This window comes from Megascapheus bottae, chromosome 17, assembly GCF_031878675.1.
Source record: "Megascapheus bottae isolate mThoBot1 chromosome 17, mThoBot2.hap1, whole genome shotgun sequence".
In the NCBI taxonomy this organism is placed as follows: domain Eukaryota; kingdom Metazoa; phylum Chordata; class Mammalia; order Rodentia; family Geomyidae; genus Megascapheus; species Megascapheus bottae.
The window spans coordinates 29,696,105-29,714,603 of record NC_143525.1 but is presented as its reverse complement, the minus strand read 5'-3'; the positions used below and the strand labels follow the sequence as shown (position 1 = coordinate 29,714,603).

The 18,499-nt window shown below is 50.0% G+C and overlaps 3 protein-coding genes and 1 pseudogene across 5 annotated transcripts in view; 2 read left to right on the top strand and 2 right to left on the bottom strand.

The window, feature by feature from the left end:
• Nucleotides 1-926, bottom strand: part of Phf12 (PHD finger protein 12) — a 51,958-nt gene extending 51,032 nt beyond the window's left edge. Inside the window, exon 1 of the mRNA XM_090350564.1 lies at nt 453-926. Within this exon, the coding sequence (XP_090206690.1) occupies nt 453-518 (66 nt within the window). The 5' untranslated portion in view covers nt 519-926. The remainder of the gene's footprint in view (nt 1-452) is intronic.
• Pipox (pipecolic acid and sarcosine oxidase) overlaps nt 216-18,499 on the top strand; it is a 108,147-nt gene continuing 89,863 nt past the window's right edge. Inside the window, exon 1 of the mRNA XM_090350566.1 lies at nt 216-255. The gene's annotated coding sequence lies outside the window, so the exon portion shown is untranslated. The remainder of the gene's footprint in view (nt 256-18,499) is intronic.
• The window catches only part of Sez6 (seizure related 6 homolog), a 46,774-nt gene continuing 33,439 nt past the window's right edge, over nt 5,165-18,499 (bottom strand). Inside the window, exons 5-17 of one of the 3 annotated variants that reach the window (XM_090350563.1) lie at nt 14,401-14,586; nt 10,537-10,705; nt 10,292-10,458; nt 9,712-9,906; nt 9,325-9,463; nt 9,027-9,223; nt 8,312-8,506; nt 7,526-7,717; nt 7,221-7,418; nt 6,907-6,945; nt 6,518-6,635; nt 6,338-6,440; nt 5,165-6,170 (exon numbers count right to left, since the gene is read on the bottom strand). In XM_090350563.1, the coding sequence (XP_090206689.1) occupies nt 6,141-6,170; nt 6,338-6,440; nt 6,518-6,635; nt 6,907-6,945; nt 7,221-7,418; nt 7,526-7,717; nt 8,312-8,506; nt 9,027-9,223; nt 9,325-9,463; nt 9,712-9,906; nt 10,292-10,458; nt 10,537-10,705; nt 14,401-14,586 (1,928 nt within the window). In that variant the 3' untranslated portion in view covers nt 5,165-6,140. Of the gene's footprint in view, nt 6,187-6,337; nt 6,441-6,517; nt 6,636-6,906; nt 6,946-7,220; nt 7,419-7,525; nt 7,718-8,311; nt 8,507-9,026; nt 9,224-9,324; nt 9,464-9,711; nt 9,907-10,291; nt 10,459-10,536; nt 10,706-14,400; nt 14,587-18,499 lie in introns of all 3 variants that reach the window. The other 2 variants (XM_090350560.1, XM_090350561.1) reach the window with 2 other exon arrangements.
• Nucleotides 12,163-12,710, top strand: LOC150051547 (large ribosomal subunit protein eL14-like; annotated as a pseudogene).

Here is an 18,499-nt window from a genome sequence, read left to right as displayed (position 1 = left end):
AACGAGAAAAGCTTCTTCCAAATGGGGAGGATCAGGGTAGGGGGGGATGGGGACACGGTGCGCGGTTCCCTTCTCACCACTTCCTTGTATGGACAGTGGGGGACTCCAAAGCCCGGCACAGGAGAGGCCTGAAGCCCGGTACCCGGACGTGGTGGGGGAAGCACAAAGGGGCCGGCAAGAAGGGGGTGGGGAGGCCCGCCGGTGCATCGAGATGGAGTGGGCTGAAGCCTCAGGAGAGCAAATCGAGGGCGGCGGGTAGGTGAAACTGCTGCAAACGTCCTAGGAAGCTGAGCTCAGCCCCCCAAATTGCAGAGATGGTTGGGAGAGGCTGGGTGAGGAAGAACATCCCCCTTCCCCCCCCCCAGTCCTCCAGTGCTTCTAGCTTAGGGCCGGCTTTGTGGGGCGGAGGTTCCCTCTCGGCGCTGGGGGAAGGGGATGAGGGCCAGTCTTACCTCCATCAGCCCCCCCGATGTGTCCAAGTCGTACACGATCGTCTTGGTCTCCATTTTCTCCCACATTCATCCACCTCCGGAGCTGGGCGCTCTCTGCTCCGGCCCCCCCAGCCCCAGAGGGAGGGGGGAAACGGGGAAAAGGAGCGCTCCTGACACTGGCTCCCCTTCTCTTTCACCAACGCGGGCCCCGACTTCCTCGACCTGGCTCCCCCCCACCCCCCGGTCCCCAGTCCCTGGGACGGCAGCGTCCTCCCCACGGGCCGCGAGGGGGGAGAATCCCCTCAGCCTCGGCCCGGCAGCTGGCTGCACAGTGGGTCCCGGCTCTGGGGGTCAGGCCTCGGTAGGGCCTAGTCCCACAGGCTAAAGCCGGCGCTGGCGACCGCTGGTCCGGTCGGGAAGATTGGCGGACGCTGCCATCCCGGGGTTGGGGGACAGGAGGGGGGGGTGAGAGGTTAGGTGAGGTTGTGGTACGTGAGGTGACTGGGGGGGGGGAGGGTGATGGGGGGGGTGGTCCCGGACTCCGCCTCTCGCCGCTGCCGCCGTCTGCGTCCCGGCTGCCGCGCACTTGGCGCAAACTTACCGCGAGCGCCCGCAAAGCCACCCGCGCAGGCGCCCCGGGATCGCCGCTCGTCGCGCGCAACCGCAGTGACAGCCGGCGGTCCGGCTCCCGCGCAGCCGCGGAGAGGTGGTACCCCCCAGCGCGCAGCCGCGCTGGCATTCGTCTGGAGCCCAGAAGCCCCGCCTCTCTGTCGTGCGCAAGCGCACTGAGCTAAAAGGGTGGGACTTGCGACCTCGCACAGGCACCTGGGAAAGCGCGCAGGGGTCATAGCGCAGCCGCAGAAGCCAGGGGACTATTCCCCTATTGGTGTTTGTGTGTAGACCGAGAGGCCTCTGTTCTCGCGCAGGCGTATGGAGGGGGCTCCACTCCGGCTCCTAGACCACACCGTCGCCTTCCGCGCAGGCGTATTGCCACTTGCAGGGCCGCTCAAGAAAGCTTCTCCTTTCGCCATTTTGGTAATGGGATGTAGGCGGCCATGCCCTTGGGAGTCCTCCGGCTTGAGTAGGGAGGAGCCGGTGTGATTGTGAATGGAGCTTAGTCGGCTGTCGGCGACAGCTTTACTCATAAGGATGTAGTAGACTGTTTAACTCCCGTGTCAGGTTGGCTGAACCGGGCCACCATATTGGTAATGAAAAAAAAAAAGCATTGCGACAAAAAAACAAAACCCGACGCTTTTGGTGACGAGTTGGGTAGATGCTGTTTCCTTTTCCTCCCTCTTTGGACATCTTGATTTTAGCCCAAGTATCCCTGCATTGTGTGGTGATGACACCGAGTGGAGCACCGCTTTCTAGTTAGTACCCTTTCTTGACCACTGTTCCTGAGCCCCCACTCTTGCAACGCCGAGGAGTGCGTAGTCCTGACAACGCCCAGCTACCTATCTGCAGAGGACTCCAACTCCCTGCTTGCAACGCGCAAAGACCCACAGGGCGAGCGGGAGCGCGTTGCCTCCTGGGATAAGGATCGCGATAGGTTTGATGGGTGGTGGGAATCGTAGTTCCGTCTGCGTGCAATGCACTACACCGCAGGGTGGACTGGGGCGAGGTGGAGTGGGGAAGGGGGAAAGTGATTTGCTTGCTGGGAGGAAGGAATGCTTTTGAAGCCGTCTATGCTGCATGCTGGGACTTGTAGTTTTGACTTCCTCATCTCGAATTCTAGGCGGGGATGAGTGCTCCTGCACCCGGCGGCGTCCTCCCCTCCCCTAGACATCGCCATCTGAAATGGCCCGATACCGATCGCTGCTTGCTGTGGATGAAACTAGGAGGGAACTGGATGACTACTTGCTAGACGTTTAGTTGGCATTGTTGACCTGCTGCTGTGTCCTCCCCACTTTAAATGTTGCTGTACACAGCAGGCTCTGAATTGTAAAAGTGAAAAGGACTTTTGAGACTATTTCTTTTTTTCACTTCCCCATGCCCAGAGGGGAGCAGTGACTTCCCTAATCATATAGTGAATTTATGACAGAACTAAGAATTAAATAGCTTCTTGACTCAGGCCAGACCATGTTTACTGTTTCTGAGGAATTGTTGCTGCTCCTTGGGAACAGTAAGAAGAGTTACATAAATGTGGATGCCAGTGTATGAAGTCTTAAGTTGGGCTGGGCGTTTGGCCTAGTGGTAGAGTGCTTGCCTAGCATGCACGAAGACCCGGGTTCGATTCCTCGGTACCACATACATAGAAAAAGCTGGAAATGGTGATCTGACTCAAGTAATAGAGCTCTTGAGAAAGCCCAAGGACAGTGCTCAGGCCCTAAGTTCACTCCCCACTCCCCGCAAAAAATGTTGTGTGTGTGTTTAACTTTTCACTTTCTGATGGTCCTCAGTTGGTCCTAGAAGAATACAGTCATGGAAAGGTGGAGAATGTAAGCCCTCTGTCTTCTGTCAGCCTCAGCCAACAATACAGTTTAGTGTTTTGGAGCCTGAGATGTGACCTTCTGTGAGAAGAGGGCTAAGCTAGGTTGCTTGTGTGGAAGAGGTCAGATTTCATATCCCTCTTGGGACTATGTTTCATGTCACAGGCCCTTAAAAGTTGGAACCTCATCTGCCCTCTGTCACTGGCTTCCTTCCTACTGCTTGGAGCCCAGCTGTGATGTTGTGTCAGGCTGAAGGCATTACAAGATAAAAGAAGTAAACCACTGAGCCAGGCACTGATGGCTCACACCTATAATCCTAGCAACTCTGAAGGCTGAGATCTGAGGATCTCGGTTCAAAGCCAGCCCTAGGCAGGAAAGTCCTTGAGATTCTTATCTCAAAATAACCGCCAGAAAAATAGAAGTGGCACTGTTGCTCAAAGTGGTAGAGCACTAGCCTTAAGCATAAAAGCTCAGAGACAGCACCCAGGCCCCAAGTTCAAGCCCCATGACAAAAAAAAAAAAGTAAATAAGCATTGACACATTGACACATACCCAGAAAGCAAGGTTATGCTTTGATCAACGCTATCAGTTGCAGCTGAGAATAGGAGCTGTTTGTGGAATCATGAGAAAAGTAAGACTTGGTTGTACTAATGAGTGCCAGGGAAATTAATCAAGCTCCTTTTGGAGCTTGGAAGATGAAGTCAACTCATTTGGGGGCAGAAGTTGGTGCCACCTTGGAGAGCTCCAACCCTGGTTATTTAAGGGGAATTGAAAACAAGTAGGTGGGATACAGATGCCTATAGAAGCGACCTCTTGTGGTTAATATAGGCCCTGCACTTTGCATTTAGCTTTGCTTCTCCATTATTTCAAGCAGCTTATGCTAATCCTAGGAGTTTGTGCACTACTTGTGGTCTAGACCTTTCTATTGGAAAACTGTAGAGAAGAAGATACTATTCACCACTATTATTTATTTTAGGGATTTTTGTGTTCTGGCTTCTGAATCTCACAACTCCCTTATTTTGATGAAGTCATGTAAGGCACACCTCTAAGCATTTTCATTCTGGGGAACATAAGTAGGAATAAATTTAAACTGATCCTATGTGGCCACCTCTTTAAAGAACTCACAAGCAGGGCTTTTGCCTAACTTAGGAACCAAACCCCTAAGCTGCCATTATATGATAATCAGTATGTTTTTGGAGGGTAAGACAAACTAGGGCATTGTGTCCAGGTTGGATGAGCAATTGGATTCTTGGGTTCCACTAGACACTAGTTTCTCATTTTAATTGCTACTTTATTTACTTATTTATTTGCTAGTCCTGGGGCTTCAACACAGGACCTGGGCACTGTCCCTGAGCTTCTTTTGCTCAAGGCTAGCACTCTACCACTTGAGCCACAGAGCCATATCTTGCTTTTTCTGTGTATGTGGTCCTGAGGAATCAAACCCAGGGCTTCATGCATGTTAGGCAAGCACTCTACCACTAAGACATATTCTCAGCCCTAGTTGCTATTATTTATCTATTTTTGTGCCAGTCCTGGGGCATGAACTCAGGGCCTGGGCACTGTCCTTGGGCTTTCTCAAGGCTAGTGCTCTACCACTTGAGCCACAGCATCACTTTCAGCCTTTTCTGTGTATGTGGTACTAGGGAATCAAACCCAGGGCTTCGTGTATCCTAGGCAAGCACTCTACCACTAGGCCACACTCCTGGCCCTAGTTGCTATTTGGGGGCAGTGGTCCCTGTTTTATATAACAGGTTTTTTGTTGGTGGTGGTTGTGGGGCTTGAACTCTGGGTCTGGGCACTGTCTTTGAGCTCTTCAGCTCAAGGCTACCGCCCTACCATTTGAACCACAGCGCCACTTATGCTTTTCTGGTGGTTAATTGGAGATAAGAGTTGCTTGGACTTTAGTTCCCAGGAAGGCTTCGAACTGCAATCCTCAGATCTCAGCTTCCTAAGTAGCTAGGATTACAGGTGTGAGCCACCACACCTGGCATTTTTTTTTTTTGCCAGTCCTAGTCTTGGGCTCAGGGCCTGAGCACTGTCCTTGGGTTTTCTCAAGGCTAAAGTTCTACCACTTGAACCACAGCACCACTTCTGGCTTTTTTCTATATATTTGGTACCAAGGAATTGAACCGGGGTCTTCGTGCATGCTAGCCAAGCACTCTATCACTAGGCCAAACTCCCATCTGTGAATGGGATGATTGATGGGTGGAATAAACATTCCCTCTGTTCTTGAGGCCAACATCCCATTTATCTGTCCCATCCTTTCCCACCAAGAAAGCACCATGAACCTAGCCATTGTTTTTTTTTTTTTTTCAAAAACAGCATTTTAATAAGGAAACAACAGAAATAAAAGATTGTTCTCTGGCTGGAGCCCAGACCCCATATAATACATTATATGTACAAATTGGCCTTAAGCCAGTTCCTGGGCTTATTCCTGGGGTTCTCTAATACCCTCCCCCAATCATCCATGCCAAATTCCTGGGTCCTTGGACTTCTACTCCTCTCCAGAATATGCCTGCCTAACCCCTCTTAAGCCATAACATAGTGGCAGGAGGAGAAGAATGGTAAATGGCTTGGAGAAAGGACTAGTAGAAAGGGAACATTTGTAACAGCCAGATAAACATCAAGGAAGGTTTCCTTCTCTGGGTAGAGGGATGCCAGGAAGCAGTGGTGTCCTCGTTGGGTGTGGAGTGTCAATACTTAGTGAAGCCCAACCTGAGCTTGGGGTGGAGTCTATGAACCCTTTTAGATATCGCCTCCACTGGGATGGGGAAGTAGGCAAAGCTCTCCGTTTCTAGGGCTTTGGAGAAAGACTGGAAACCTCCCTGAGGTTTGGCCTTTCAGGCCACTCTTGAGAGCAGTTTTTACCACTTGTGATGGTCCTGTGAGGAGTACCTGGGTGCAGTTTCCACCATTGTCAAGTCAGCCCTACTGGGCCAGTATGCCAGGACTGATGTTGACCACGTGGAGAAAAAATATTCTTTGTCTGCCAGTGGCTTCCAGGCAGGAGGAACAGAGCAAGAGGGAGGTCATAATGCTGGCTGTCAGTGATGTGGTCTAGCTGTGTTCTCAGAGTCAGGAGCTTCTGGACTTGGGCCCAAGGAAGTGTCCTACGTGGGTGCCAAGAAAATAGGCCATGGTGGGCATTGCAGGCAGGGAGGTGCACAACTTCTTGAGGGATTGGTGGCATCTTTCCAGGTGGTATGTACAGGAGGTAGAGGGACAGCAGGAAGCTGGGAGCCTTGCTGTGCAGAGCTGAAGATCCCCGGGCTGCCCTCACCTAGATGGAGACTTCATATTCTCTCGTCTCCTGCAAAGGAAAGAGACTTCTGGGAGTTGGAAACTTGTATAATGTTTGTTAGACAATAATACAACTCCCAATGAGAAGAATGCTTGGCAGGACTCTTTAGGTTATTTACCCAAGGGAGAAGAGGATTGAGACCTGGGGAGGGTGTCTAGGCTGGCATAGGTACTTACTCCAGTCTCATAAGTCGGATTATCAAATGCTGACTCCACAGTGATGCGGTTGTAGGGACGAGGACGTGTTCCAGGCATCTGCAGGGGACTTTTTCCTTGCAGCCTGTAGGGGAAAGAAGCTAGTGAGTTGGGAATTCAGGACAAGAGTGAGTCCAGTATGGGGAGAGAAGGGAGACTTACCTAGAGAAGTAGAGGTACACACCTCCCACCAACAACATCATTGCCACTAATGGCAAGAAGATGGCAGCTGCTATGTGAGCAGCATCTAGGGTACTGGAGGCAGCAGGTGCCTTGGCAACTGAAAGCAGAGGGTGAGACTGGAGCAGAGATCCCTGTCACCTGAATCCCATTTCCCTCACCTCTGCCCAGGGCCAGTCAGATATCAGCCCCACCTAGCTGGCTGGGGATATGGAAGAAACTTTATGCCCTGCTAGGCAGAGCACTCTTTTTCTACTTTTTTTTTTTTTTTTTTTTTTTTTTTTTTTTTTGCCTTTGGGAACCCATGGCTTAGGGTTGTAAAAACAGATGCGGAGAGACCACTTCCATGACTCCCCGTTTTAGGGACTCACCATCCAGGCTACGGCCGCTGTAGAACCCATCCAGAGAGGCTGGAACAAGAGGGGAGGGGCCAAGGGCAGTGGATGAGCCCAATGGGCCAAGCCACTAATGCAAGAAGCAGAGGTAATGGGCTGATCATGGGGAGGGAAGGTTTGTCCAAAAAGAGCCTACTTCAGCATCTGTCTTGATGATGCCAGGTCAGAAGGATCTGGCAGAGGCTGGGGAGACCAAGAGTAACATGAAGGGGGCACGGGCAAGTAGTTTTGGTTCTCAATATTGGGCAGCCTTGCCAGGCAGGGCTTTAGAAGGGTGGCAGGGCACTCACCAGCCCTACAGATGGGTGGGGGGTCACTCCAGTGAGAGGGGTGCCCAGGCACACACTTGATGCTGGCCTGGCCCTTAAGTACATAGCCAGGGGCACATGAGAAGTGGATAGTGGCTCCTGCTGGGTGTAGCCGCTTCTCAGGACTTCGGGCACCATTCTCAGGAGCGTTGAGGCCATGGCATGGCTTGAGCTGTTCCACTGCAGAGCAGGCAGACCATAGTGAGGCCACCAGATCCCTTATCTTCAGAGGTAGCATCTCTCTTCTCTCCTACTCAGATTCTCCCTCCTACCCATCTGAAACTTACAGAGACATTTAGGGGCCCGGTCACTCCACTTGGGGTTGCCAGCCTGGCGGTCATGGCAAGTGAGGATGGCACTACCCGTCAGCACAAAACCCTGGTCACAGATATACTGCACGGTGGCCCCCACAGGAAACTTAGGGCTGGATATGAGGCGTCGGCTGTGGTCCACGTCCCCAGGATCATGGCAGGAAGTCACTGTGGATGGAGGATGATAGAAATAGTCAGAGGAAGACTCAGCAAAGGCCATTCTACTTTGGCTTTGCTCGAGACGAGCTAAGATCTTCCTATTTATTGGTTCTTCCCACTGTTTCAATGCCTCTATCCTTCCCCTACCTGTACAGGGGGATCAAATCCATGCATGCTAGATAAGTGTTTTACCAAGATCTTGCTATGTAGCCCAGTCTGTCCTCAAACTTCTGATCCTCCTGCCTCTGCCTCCCTAGTGCTGGCATCACAGAAATGTCTCACCATGCCTGGCTATCTCTACCATTTTTGCTGGTGTTTCTCCTTGTGCTCATTAGGGTCACTAAACTCATTTGTCCTCTTCCCATTCATCTGTGTCAACAAAGCATTGACTGGCTAACAAACAGTAAAGAAATACTCGGAGTACTCATATTCCTAGGAAAGGTATTGTCTCCATTTCACAGATAAGGAAACTGAGGTTGTAAAATGTAAAAGAATGTCAAGGTTACCAGCTAGCAGTGAATACAGATATTAGATTCTCTCAGAATCCAAGAAAGAGGCTTGGAGGTTGTGTTGGGCTGGGAACAGGGGTGCAGGTACACTCACCTCTCTGGCATGAGGGCAGGTCTTCACTCCAGCTTAGGTCCCACTGGCACATGAGAACACTGGATCCCACCACCTGGTAGCCAGGGTAGCACTGATAAGTGACCACCGTGCCATGTACCAATTCAGGCTGTGATGGGCTCTTCCATCCATTGGGGATCTCAGGCAGCTCTGGACACGTGTCATTGCGGGGCACCTCTGGGGGCACAGAGACAGCACAATGTAATCTCTCAGCCAGCCTCTCCCCCTTCCCTGAGGGCACTCTAGTTCCTGTTTGTTTGTCCTGGGCCTGGACTGGCCTGGGCAGACTCAGTGATTCATCCCTTCCTGCAGAAGGGCCCCTCCTCCCTGGTCCCTGTTCTCATGGCTCCATCTCCAAGATTCTAGGTTATCATCTTGGCTTTGGCCTTACTTACAACAAAAGCACCTTGGCCAGTTCCTAAGATCTGAGAGATGGGGTCAAGTATGGAAATGGTCACTTCTATTCCAAATGGGCAGAAAATAGAAACCAATACCTTTCCTTAGTTCCCTGTTAGACAGCTCTTCCTGTGCCTCTCAGGACCCCTTCTGCTGCAACAGAAGGATCCCTTTCTTTGGTGATACCTTGTACTTTTCCAGCTTTCCCTTGTCAGAAAGAGTACCCATACTTGCTGCTGTAGCCTTTGTGACCTGCCATCACCTAGGGTCTGCCTTCTGAATGAGGCAGGGCCAAGCTTACCAAAGAAGTGGATGACAAATCCCTGCTGGTATCCCAGCACTGAGGTTCCAGGATCCGACTGGAACTGAATGGTGACGTCAGCCATGGAGGTAAAGAGCTTGAAGTGGCCACGGGGCCCTGAGTACTGGCCCAGCACCCGGGCTGTCAAGTCATCCCCATCATAGAAGGTCAGTATATCACCAGGGCCTATGCGGAGCCTGTGGGGCAGGATGGTCAGGGAAAGGCAGCTCTGGCAGGCTAACCTGGACAAGAGATGCCCCCAACCTCAGGAGTTGGCTTGCCTGACCCAGACACTCACACTCGGACATCTAGCATGATGCGCTTATCCTCTTCCACGTGTACTCCCCATATGCAGTCCTGCCCACGGCCATAGGGCTCTGGCCAGTTAGGGGAGAGCACCACACCAGCTGAATCTGTGATTTCTCCACTGCACACAGCTGGAAGGCATGGAAGACCTCATTCAGTGTGTCCTCTCCATGTTCCCCCCAGCACCATATCCTAGGCCTGCCACCTACCTGCCAGAGGGCCCACTCCTTGCAGGTAATCCCCATTTCCTCCAGGGACAGGGGAAATGAATCACGCATATCACAGGAGCACATCGTGGCCCTCAATTTTATGGCTGGCTCCCCTGCAGCCACCCTGCTCCCTCTGCCCCTTGCAGGCTTACCTACTGGTGCCTACTGACCTCTGCAGGCTGGCTCTGTTTCATTCCACTGGGGGTCGTGGGGGTCAACGCACTCGATGATGATGGAACCCTGCTCCAGAGTATAGCCAGGGTCACAGCTAAACTCCACGGTGGTACCCACAGGGTAGGAGGGTGCGCTGCTGCTGAAGTTGCCATATTTGACAAAGGGCTCATAACAGTGGCCCTGCTGGAAGGCTGTAAATCACAGGGGCCAGCCCAGCTCAGCCTTGACTGGAAGTAGGCTCAGAGAGCATTCTCCTGCTTCCCTCCCCATGGCCTTTCTTCCTCAGTGTACATATGTGTCCTGGGCTGGAGAAGAAGATGGGGACAGGACATCTAACTCTATTATGCTCAGAAAGCTGTCTTGATTGCCATTACATTCCATTGCCTAGTTTTAGGCCTAATATACAGAAAGAACTTGATAATTTTTGTAATGTGGTAATGCATGGGCAGAGTATCTCTTGCAGCAGTGTTCCTCTGTTAGGATCTATTTTGCTTTAGAAAAGCTGGAGGGGGAGGGGGGAAAAAGAAAAGCTAGAGAACTAGCTGGGAGAAAGAACCTAGGCCCCAGCCGGCTTACCCTCATAACGCAAGGCCATCCCTGCAGCTGCCCCACTGCTATCAGTACTGAGTTCCACAAAGAAGTGTCTTCCAGAGCTGAGAAGGCCCTCGATGGGCAGGTATTCCACCTCATAGGAATCGTACACAGGTGGGGCCTCCACATTGTCCCCATTGCGAATGATGAGTCTGGGCCAGGAAAGCAGCAGTTATGTGGCTGATCACTGACCCAGATGGGTAGGGTTCCAGGCTTAGGGAGCCCCTCACCTGTCATCATCCTCAGCCAGGGAGACCTTCTCAAAATGCAAGTGCAGCCGCTGACTCTCTGGGGCCTCAAGCAGCCAGTGGCAGGTGAGGTTATTGCTGTAGTTTCCCGGAAAGCCCGGAGAGACAATGCGGCCAGTGGTGGCATTTCGGATCACTCCTCCACAGGAAGCTGTGAGACAATGATGGACTTAGGCCAGATACCTGACTGCAGTCTCACCTAGGCAGACATCTACACAGTCTCACAAGCCTTCCCCCTCATCCCAGTCATGTGTCTCATGGCCTGAAGACCATTTTTTTTTTTTTGCCAGTCTTGGGGCTTGAACTCAGGGCCTGACCTGAGCTTCTTTTGCTCTAGACTGGTGCCCTACCACTTGAGCCACAGTGCCAATTTCCAGCTTTTTCTGTGTATGTGGTACTGAGGAATTGAACCCGGAGCTTCATGCATGCTAGACAAGCACTCTACTACTAAGCCACATTCCCAATCCTCAGACTTTTTTTTTTTTGCCAGTCGTAGTGATGTAACTCAGGGCCTGAGCATTGTCCTTGGGTTTTCTCAAGGTTAGAACTCTACCACTTGAGCCACAGCACCACTTCCAGCTTTCTGCTATGTATGTGGTACTGAGGAATCCAACCTGGGTCTTCATGCATGCTAAGCAAGCACTCTTACCACTAGGCCAAACTCCTGGCCCCCCAACCCTCAGACTTTTAAGTATTAGTATTAAAGGCATTGTACCACTGTGTATGACCTCATGTTACTTTTCTAAAACCAGTTACCAACTTACCTACCAAAACAAGGCTCTGGGTTTGATCTGCAGCAGCTCAAAAATAAATAAACAAGCAAAGAAACTAACAAATTATCACTTAACTAGGATTTATCTCTTCACTGGGATCCCCTCTGGGATCTAGGTCTAGTCAGGTCAGATACAGTTGTTATTCAGTGTGAGATGAGTTAAATGAGTGAATGAATGTAGAAGGGGCAGGACTGGAGTAGAAATAAGTAGCACCTAAGGTGTCTTCCATCTACCTCAAATTCTTAAGTTCTTATAATAGGGCAGAGATAGCTTCCAATATATATTTTTAACAGGAGTTCTTTAGGTATCACTACAATGCCATTTCTAGGCTGACTTCTCTAAGGATTGTTCTCTTTCGAAGGAGAGCTGAGTAGCTTCCCTAGGCCCAGCAGTTTACTTAGCCACAAGCTACTAACAGGTGAGTGGGGTGGAGAAGGAGGCTGAGTGGAAGGAGATGGCTGGGTTCAGGAAGTGCCTACCCCTCCTAAACTCTGTCTCAAAGACTAGCTGGGCGCAGTGGCTCATGCCTGTAATCCTAGCTACTCAGGAGGCTGAGATCTGAGGATCAAGGTTCAAAGCTAGCCTGGGCACAAAAGAACCTGAGACTCATCTCCAGTTAACCTCTAGAAAATGGGAAGTGGGGCTTGGCTCCAGGGTAGGGCTGAAGAGCTCAGGGACAGTGCCCAGGCCAAGTTCAAGCCCCATGACAAAAAAAAAAAAAAAAAAAGACTAAGCTACCTTGGCCCATACACGGTCACAGTACTTTTGCCTCCAAGTACTCTAGCAAAATATAAATGTCATAAAAGTGTTAAGACCTTCGACCTACACTGCCAACATGATGTTCAGGCATTAGGTGGAGGTGAGCCGGGTGGCCTACGTCTCCTTTGAGCCCCATGCCGGGAAGCTGGTGACGATTGTAGACGTTATGGACCAGAACAGGGCTCTGGTGGATGGGCCGTGCACCGGGTGAGGCAGCAGGCCATGCCATTCAAATGCATGCAGATCATCGACTGCATCCTCAAGTTCCCACACAGCGCCCGCAAGAAGTACGTGCGCAAAGCCTGGGAGAAGGCAGATATCAACACGAAATGGGCTGTCACCTGATGGGCCAAGAAGATTGACGCCAGAGAGCGGAAAGCCAAGATGACAGACTTTGATTGCTACCAAGTTATGAAGGCTAAGAAAATGAGAAACAGACTCATCAAGAACGAGGTGAAAAAACTACAGAGAGCTGCTCTCCTGAAGCCTTCTCCCAAGAAAGCCCCAGTCGCCAAGGCTGCAGCTAAAAGCAAAGGCCCAGCCAAGAAGTCCTCAGGCCAGGAACCCAAGGCCCAGAAACCTGCAGAAGCCCGCCAGCCTCCCAAAGCTCAGCAGGACACCTAAGCCCCTGCCACAAAAGCACCCAGCCCCAAAGCCAAAGGTGTAGGGGCGCTCTCAAGAGAAGATAGACCTGTCTTTTTGCTTGGTCTCAACATGAAACTGCCCTTCAAATCTGGTCCTGTTCCAGTATTGGCTTGAAGTCACTTAGTGTATAAATATCCCAATGGAACCCTTTTGTATAATTAATAGACACTAATAAAAAAAAAAAGGAAAATTGTTCAGTGGTTCTCTGTGGAGTTCAGTTCAAAATGGCATTCACGCCTTTTGTCAATTCATCTCTTTCCACTCAGGTTCCATCTTCCCTCCCTGTACACCCTCCCCTGTAAGCACACCTCACAATATCCTCATGGTATTGTGCTGTTCAGGCCTCTGTGCCTGTCCTAGGAATCCACCCTACATGTCCACACTAGCATTTCTGGAAGCCTTCTATACCTTCTCCCCAGGAAGCCTTCCTTGCCTCCTCCCTCAGTTTGGGGCTGTTCTCTCTCACTTCTTGTCACACTAGAAGCCACCTGAATCACAGCACTGTCTACACTGAACTGCTGGCCTATCTTCCCATTAGACAGAACTTCTCAAGGCCAGAGAACATGTCTGCCTTATTCTTGTTGTCACAAGACTCTATAGAGTGAAATAAGCTTCAAAAGCTCAAGCCTCTCTAAAACTAAAACAGCCCAATCTGGGTGTCAATGGCTCACACCTATAATCTAGCTACTTAGAAGGCTGAGATCAGAGGAATGAAGTTTGAAGTCACTTGAGGAAAGAAAGTCCATAAGGTTCTTATCGTCAATTTGAAAGTGGAGCTATGGTTCAAGTGGTAGAGCACCAGCCTAGAGCAAAGAAGCTCAAATTCAATGAAGCCTCATTAACAGCACACATACACATACACACACACACACACACACACACACACACACACACACACACACCCTAAGTTGTCTGTCATATTGTAGACCTCCTACTCTTTCTTCTCCCATGTGTTCCCTTCTGTTGGTAACAATCCTAGCCCCCTGATCATCCAGGCCAGAACCTGGAGGTTCCTTTTCACTTTTCCTGATTCCCTCATCAATGTCTCTGCAATTTCCATCGTCTGTATTCTCAAAGTCACTGTCCACGTTTAAACCCTCTTGCCTGGCTGTCCTCTCAACCTTCAGATAGCCACTCAGGTGTATCTTCAAAAGAATAGCTCTGACTTCCTCCCCTTTCTCTCAAAAGCTACACCATCTCCCCACCTAGTATCTGGCCTGACAGTCAAGGCCCTTTCCATGGCTTTTTCTATCTGGCTGTCCTTTCTGTCTCTAAATAGCCTCTCCTTCTGAACCCTATGTTACTGCCCACATTGCTCCTCTATCCAAATGTCAAACCTTTCAGGGCCACCTCCCCATAGGAAACCTCTTCAGTACCCAAGTAGGAATGATTGCTTCCCACTGGAGTTTCTTCATTGGTACCTTTTATTTCCTTCTCTGAAAGTCAGTGACCTATGTGCCTTCTTCTCCCCTTTTCAGCAACTGTGGGCTCTGAGGGCAATTTATATTTAAGGCACTGTATGGTTCCTCCACACAGTGAATGTTAAATAAGCATGGGAGGGATGTGACCTTTTCTGGCTTCCTTGTAGAAGGAAATGTTAGACAATAGGGTTGAACCACCATCTTGCTCCTGTGCTCAGCCCTGAGCCCTTTCCCTTGGGATCACTCACCAATGCAGACAGGCTCCGGGAAATCCCAGAAGGGCTGGGTGGCATTGAGACAGGTAAGATGCCTGGCACCCTTCAGCTGGTAGCCAGTAGCACAGTGGAAACGGGCACTGCCTCCTGGGTGGAGGCTGGTGACAGTCACATCTCCATAAGCTGGACGCCGGGGAAAGTGGCAGCTCAGGAGATAGGCTGCAAAGAAAGAATAGGTGAGTGAGTGTGTGTGTGTGTGTGTGTGTGTGTGTGTGTGTGTGTGTGTGTGTGTGTGTGTGTAGGATAGCTTATGGCTAGGGTAAAGGACTGCGCTAGTCTACCCCATCCAGACAAAGTGTAATTTGGACCAATAAGAAGTATCAGGAGGGCCGGGAGTTTGGCCTAGTGGTAGAGTGCTTGCCTAGCATGCATGAAGACCCGGGTTCCATTCCTCGGTACCACATACATAGCAAAAAGCCAGAAGTGGTGCTGAGGCTCAAGTGGTAGAGCTCTAGCCTTGAGAAAATCCAAGGACAGTGCTCAAGCCCTGAGCCCAAGCCCAAGACTGGCAAAAAATAAATAAATAAAAATAAAAAATAAAAAAAAGAAGTATCAGGAATTCCAGAAAAGAACTTATCCCTTTCCTACTAGGTGATAATGATATTTCTAATACTCTGAGCTGGTTAGCAGAATGATATAAAGTTGGAAGCTAGGAAGCTTGAATTCTGGTTCAACCTTGGTGACATTTTAGGCAGGTTTAGTAACCTTTCTGTATGTTTTTTTTTTCTCTTTATTAAATGGAGTTCAAAAATACTAGCCCACTTATGGGGTTATTGTGAGGCTAAACAGGATAGTATTTTATTTAGCTTGTTTTCCCTGGCACCCAGCGGTTAGTATATCTTTAAGAAGTGTTTACGGTGCCTGGGCAGGAGGTATATGCAGTTCAGTGATGGAGTATTTGTATAATATTCCTGAGACTCTGGGTTTAATCCCCAACAACACACATTCACCCCACACACTCAATTGTGTAGTGAAGTAGATGTGAAAGAACTTAAAATGGTAAAAAGGCTTAATTAAAATATTGATTTTTTTTCTGTAGGAGACAAATATGAATCACAGCAGGAAAGGCTGACGTCAGTTAAGGCAGTAAAGTCTTCTTAGTATGAGAAGTGTTTAATACTTGGTGGCAATGGTGTTGAACTTCTTTTAATGACAGAGTGGGGGCGAGGGTAGCAAGGCAGCTTCAGGGAAGCTGAGGGTGGAACTAGTTGCCTGGGGCAACATTGGAGCTTAGAAGCATCATACCAAGTATAGCCACATGATGGCAGCAAATCCTATGAAACATCCTGGCAACCATAGAGATAAACTAAACTAAAAATAGGGATTCTGGCTTGGATCTAGAGCAGGGGGGTGGGGGTGGGGGGAAAGCAACAACAAAACAAAAATGAAAAAAATGGAGAGAAGCTGAGAGAAGGCCTTTGTGTGAATAGAGAAAAAAGGGCTGCCTCTGGACAGATGGGGGCTTGAAACTTGAGTTGTCTCAGTTTTGTGACTTTCATCTGTTCTGATCTTAATTACTATGTTTTCACATGTCTTACAGGATTGGATTGGGGAGGGTGGCTAAAAACAGACTAGTTGTAATTAACAGGTGGCATGGACAATGCTTAGGAGATAGCCTCTGGGTTCAGTCTTCCTAGGTTTGAATATAGGCCTTCTACTCACTGTGCCACCGTGGGCAAGTTAACTATCTGTGCCTCAGTTCATTTGTTTAACCACCTATGGGGGGGGGGGCGCGGGTCCTGGGGCTTGAACTCGGCCTGGGTGATGTCCCTGAGCTCTTCAGCTCAAGGCTACTTCCCTACCCCTGGGCCTGGGCATTGTCCCTGAGCAATTCCAAGGCTACCACCCTACCCCTTGAGCCACAGACCCACTTCCCATTTTCTAGAGGTTAGTTGGAGATAAGAGTCTCAGGTCCTTTTGTGCCTGGGCTGGCTTTGAACCTTGATCCTCGGATCTCAGCCTCCTGAGTAGCTAGGATTATAGGCATGAGCCACCACACCCGGCTTAACCACCCATTGTGAGGGCTGCATCTGGTGCTGTGGAGATTGAGAGGTCAGATGTGAAGTGACTATCCCAAAACACACATCTAATACCTCAACCTGCTGTTACCATTTGTAATTTTTTTATTTGCCACCAACTGAGGCCTCACATGCTAGCATGGCTTTTTCCACTTCTGACTGGCATTCTACCATGAGAGCCACACTCTAGTACAGCCTTTTTGCTGGTTTATTGGAGAGAGTTTTGCAGATTTTTCTGCCCTGGCTGGTTCTGAATAATGATCCTCAGATCTCAGCTTCCTGAGTAGTTAGGACTACAGGACCCAGTTCTGTTTGTAATCTTGAATAATAATAGCATCCCCCATTTGCAGCACTTTCCAGCTTCTGAAGTGTTTTCACACTTTTCTCACTTGATATCTACAGTATGCTTGAGAGGAAGGAAGCACAGTAGGGGTTATTAATCCATTTTCAGATAAGGAAAACTCAAGTTTGGAAAGACTGAAGTTCTCGCATTGTAAGAAAGTGGTTTTGTCTCTAGAGTCCACTTGCTTCCTATCCCCCTCTTCTTTCCCAGGTAAAGTAGAAACCTGGGTTCAGGAACCAGAAAAACCTTAAGAGTAAGAGATTCACTTCTTACAAGTTGGTGTACCCAGACTGGAGGTTGGGAGAGGTCTAACACTCTGGAAGGTCCTGATCATAAACCACATGTCAGATTCAGCTGTGCTTCTAATGGCCCTTGAAGCTGAATCAAAACTTGGGAACAGAGGCCCCCCATTTCACAGATGAAGATGAGGTTAAGGCAGCAACATTGGGTGAAGCCACCAAACTTTGTAATGGGTAAAGAGCTACTTCCCAAGATGAGCTTCCTCTTGTTGCCATGGCAACGGTTCCCAGGAAGCCTGTACCACAATCTGTTGAGTTATTTTCTTACTGGCATTCATTTCTGGAGTCAGGTCCTGTGCCAGAAATGCTCAGGATGGAGGAGGGGTGCCTGTGTGGACCCTCTGCCTCTGCATCTTCAGAGGCGGGGGGAGGGAAGTTGGAATTTGGTAGGTCTTGAGGTCCTCGTGGGGACTCATCCTTGTGACCTCCAGCATCAGCTTGGACAGCTCCAGCACAAGGCCCTTCACCCTTTCTCTTGGCATCCTCTTTCTCCAGCCCACGAGTGCGTGTGAGCACACGCTCCTCCTGTTCCCATCTCTGGGATCAGGGCTAATTACAGCCTATAATTAGGGGAATTACACTCATTAAGGAAAGAGCTGATCATTGACAAAAACTGGGCGGAGGAGGGAGGGCTTCTGGGAGTCAAAAAAGAAGCAGGACTAGGCTAGCTCTCCTATGTCTTTGCTGGGGTGGGGGGGCTATGTCTGCTCCCTCTTGCTCGGCCTCCCACTCTCTGCCATGCAGCCACTTTTGTCTGGCCCCACAGAGAGGGGGTCTGGAATTTTGTGCAAAGGAATTTGCAGCAAGAGAAAAGGTTAAGGTGGCGTGAAATTATGCCGGCTGCCCGGAGGATTGATGAGCCATTAGGAAAGCTGGCAGGGCTGCCTAGATTCTCACCCCTGCCTCAGCTAGCCCTTGTTTCTGCTGAGCTCTGGTACAAACCCAGTACAGCCCCACCACCAGGCTTCCCCTGGCCACCCTGGAGAAGCCAGAACAGGGCAAACACTTAATAGGTATGGTTCAGAGCCTGCTCAGCCAGCTGTTCCCCCTACTCCTGTCCCCAGGGCTGCAGAAGTTGTCCATGTCAGAGCAAGACAATGTCTTGATTGTTCACACCAATTATCTCCCAGTTAACCAGTTCAAACAGACTTAACGGATCTGACTTCTTTGGGCCCAGACAGGGAAATGGGCGGGGGGGGGGGGGGGGGGAGGAGGGTGGGTGGGCAGGAGGGGCACAGGTGAGGGAGTTTCAGATCCCCAAGATCCTTTTCCTATCTTCCCCACCCAGAAAACCCCGTAATTCTATTTTCCCTGACAGAGCATGTGTTAAGCACTTGACATGCACCATTTTGTTCAATCTTTATCACATCTTCCTTTATCACATAACTATTTTAATCTCATTCTACAGCAGG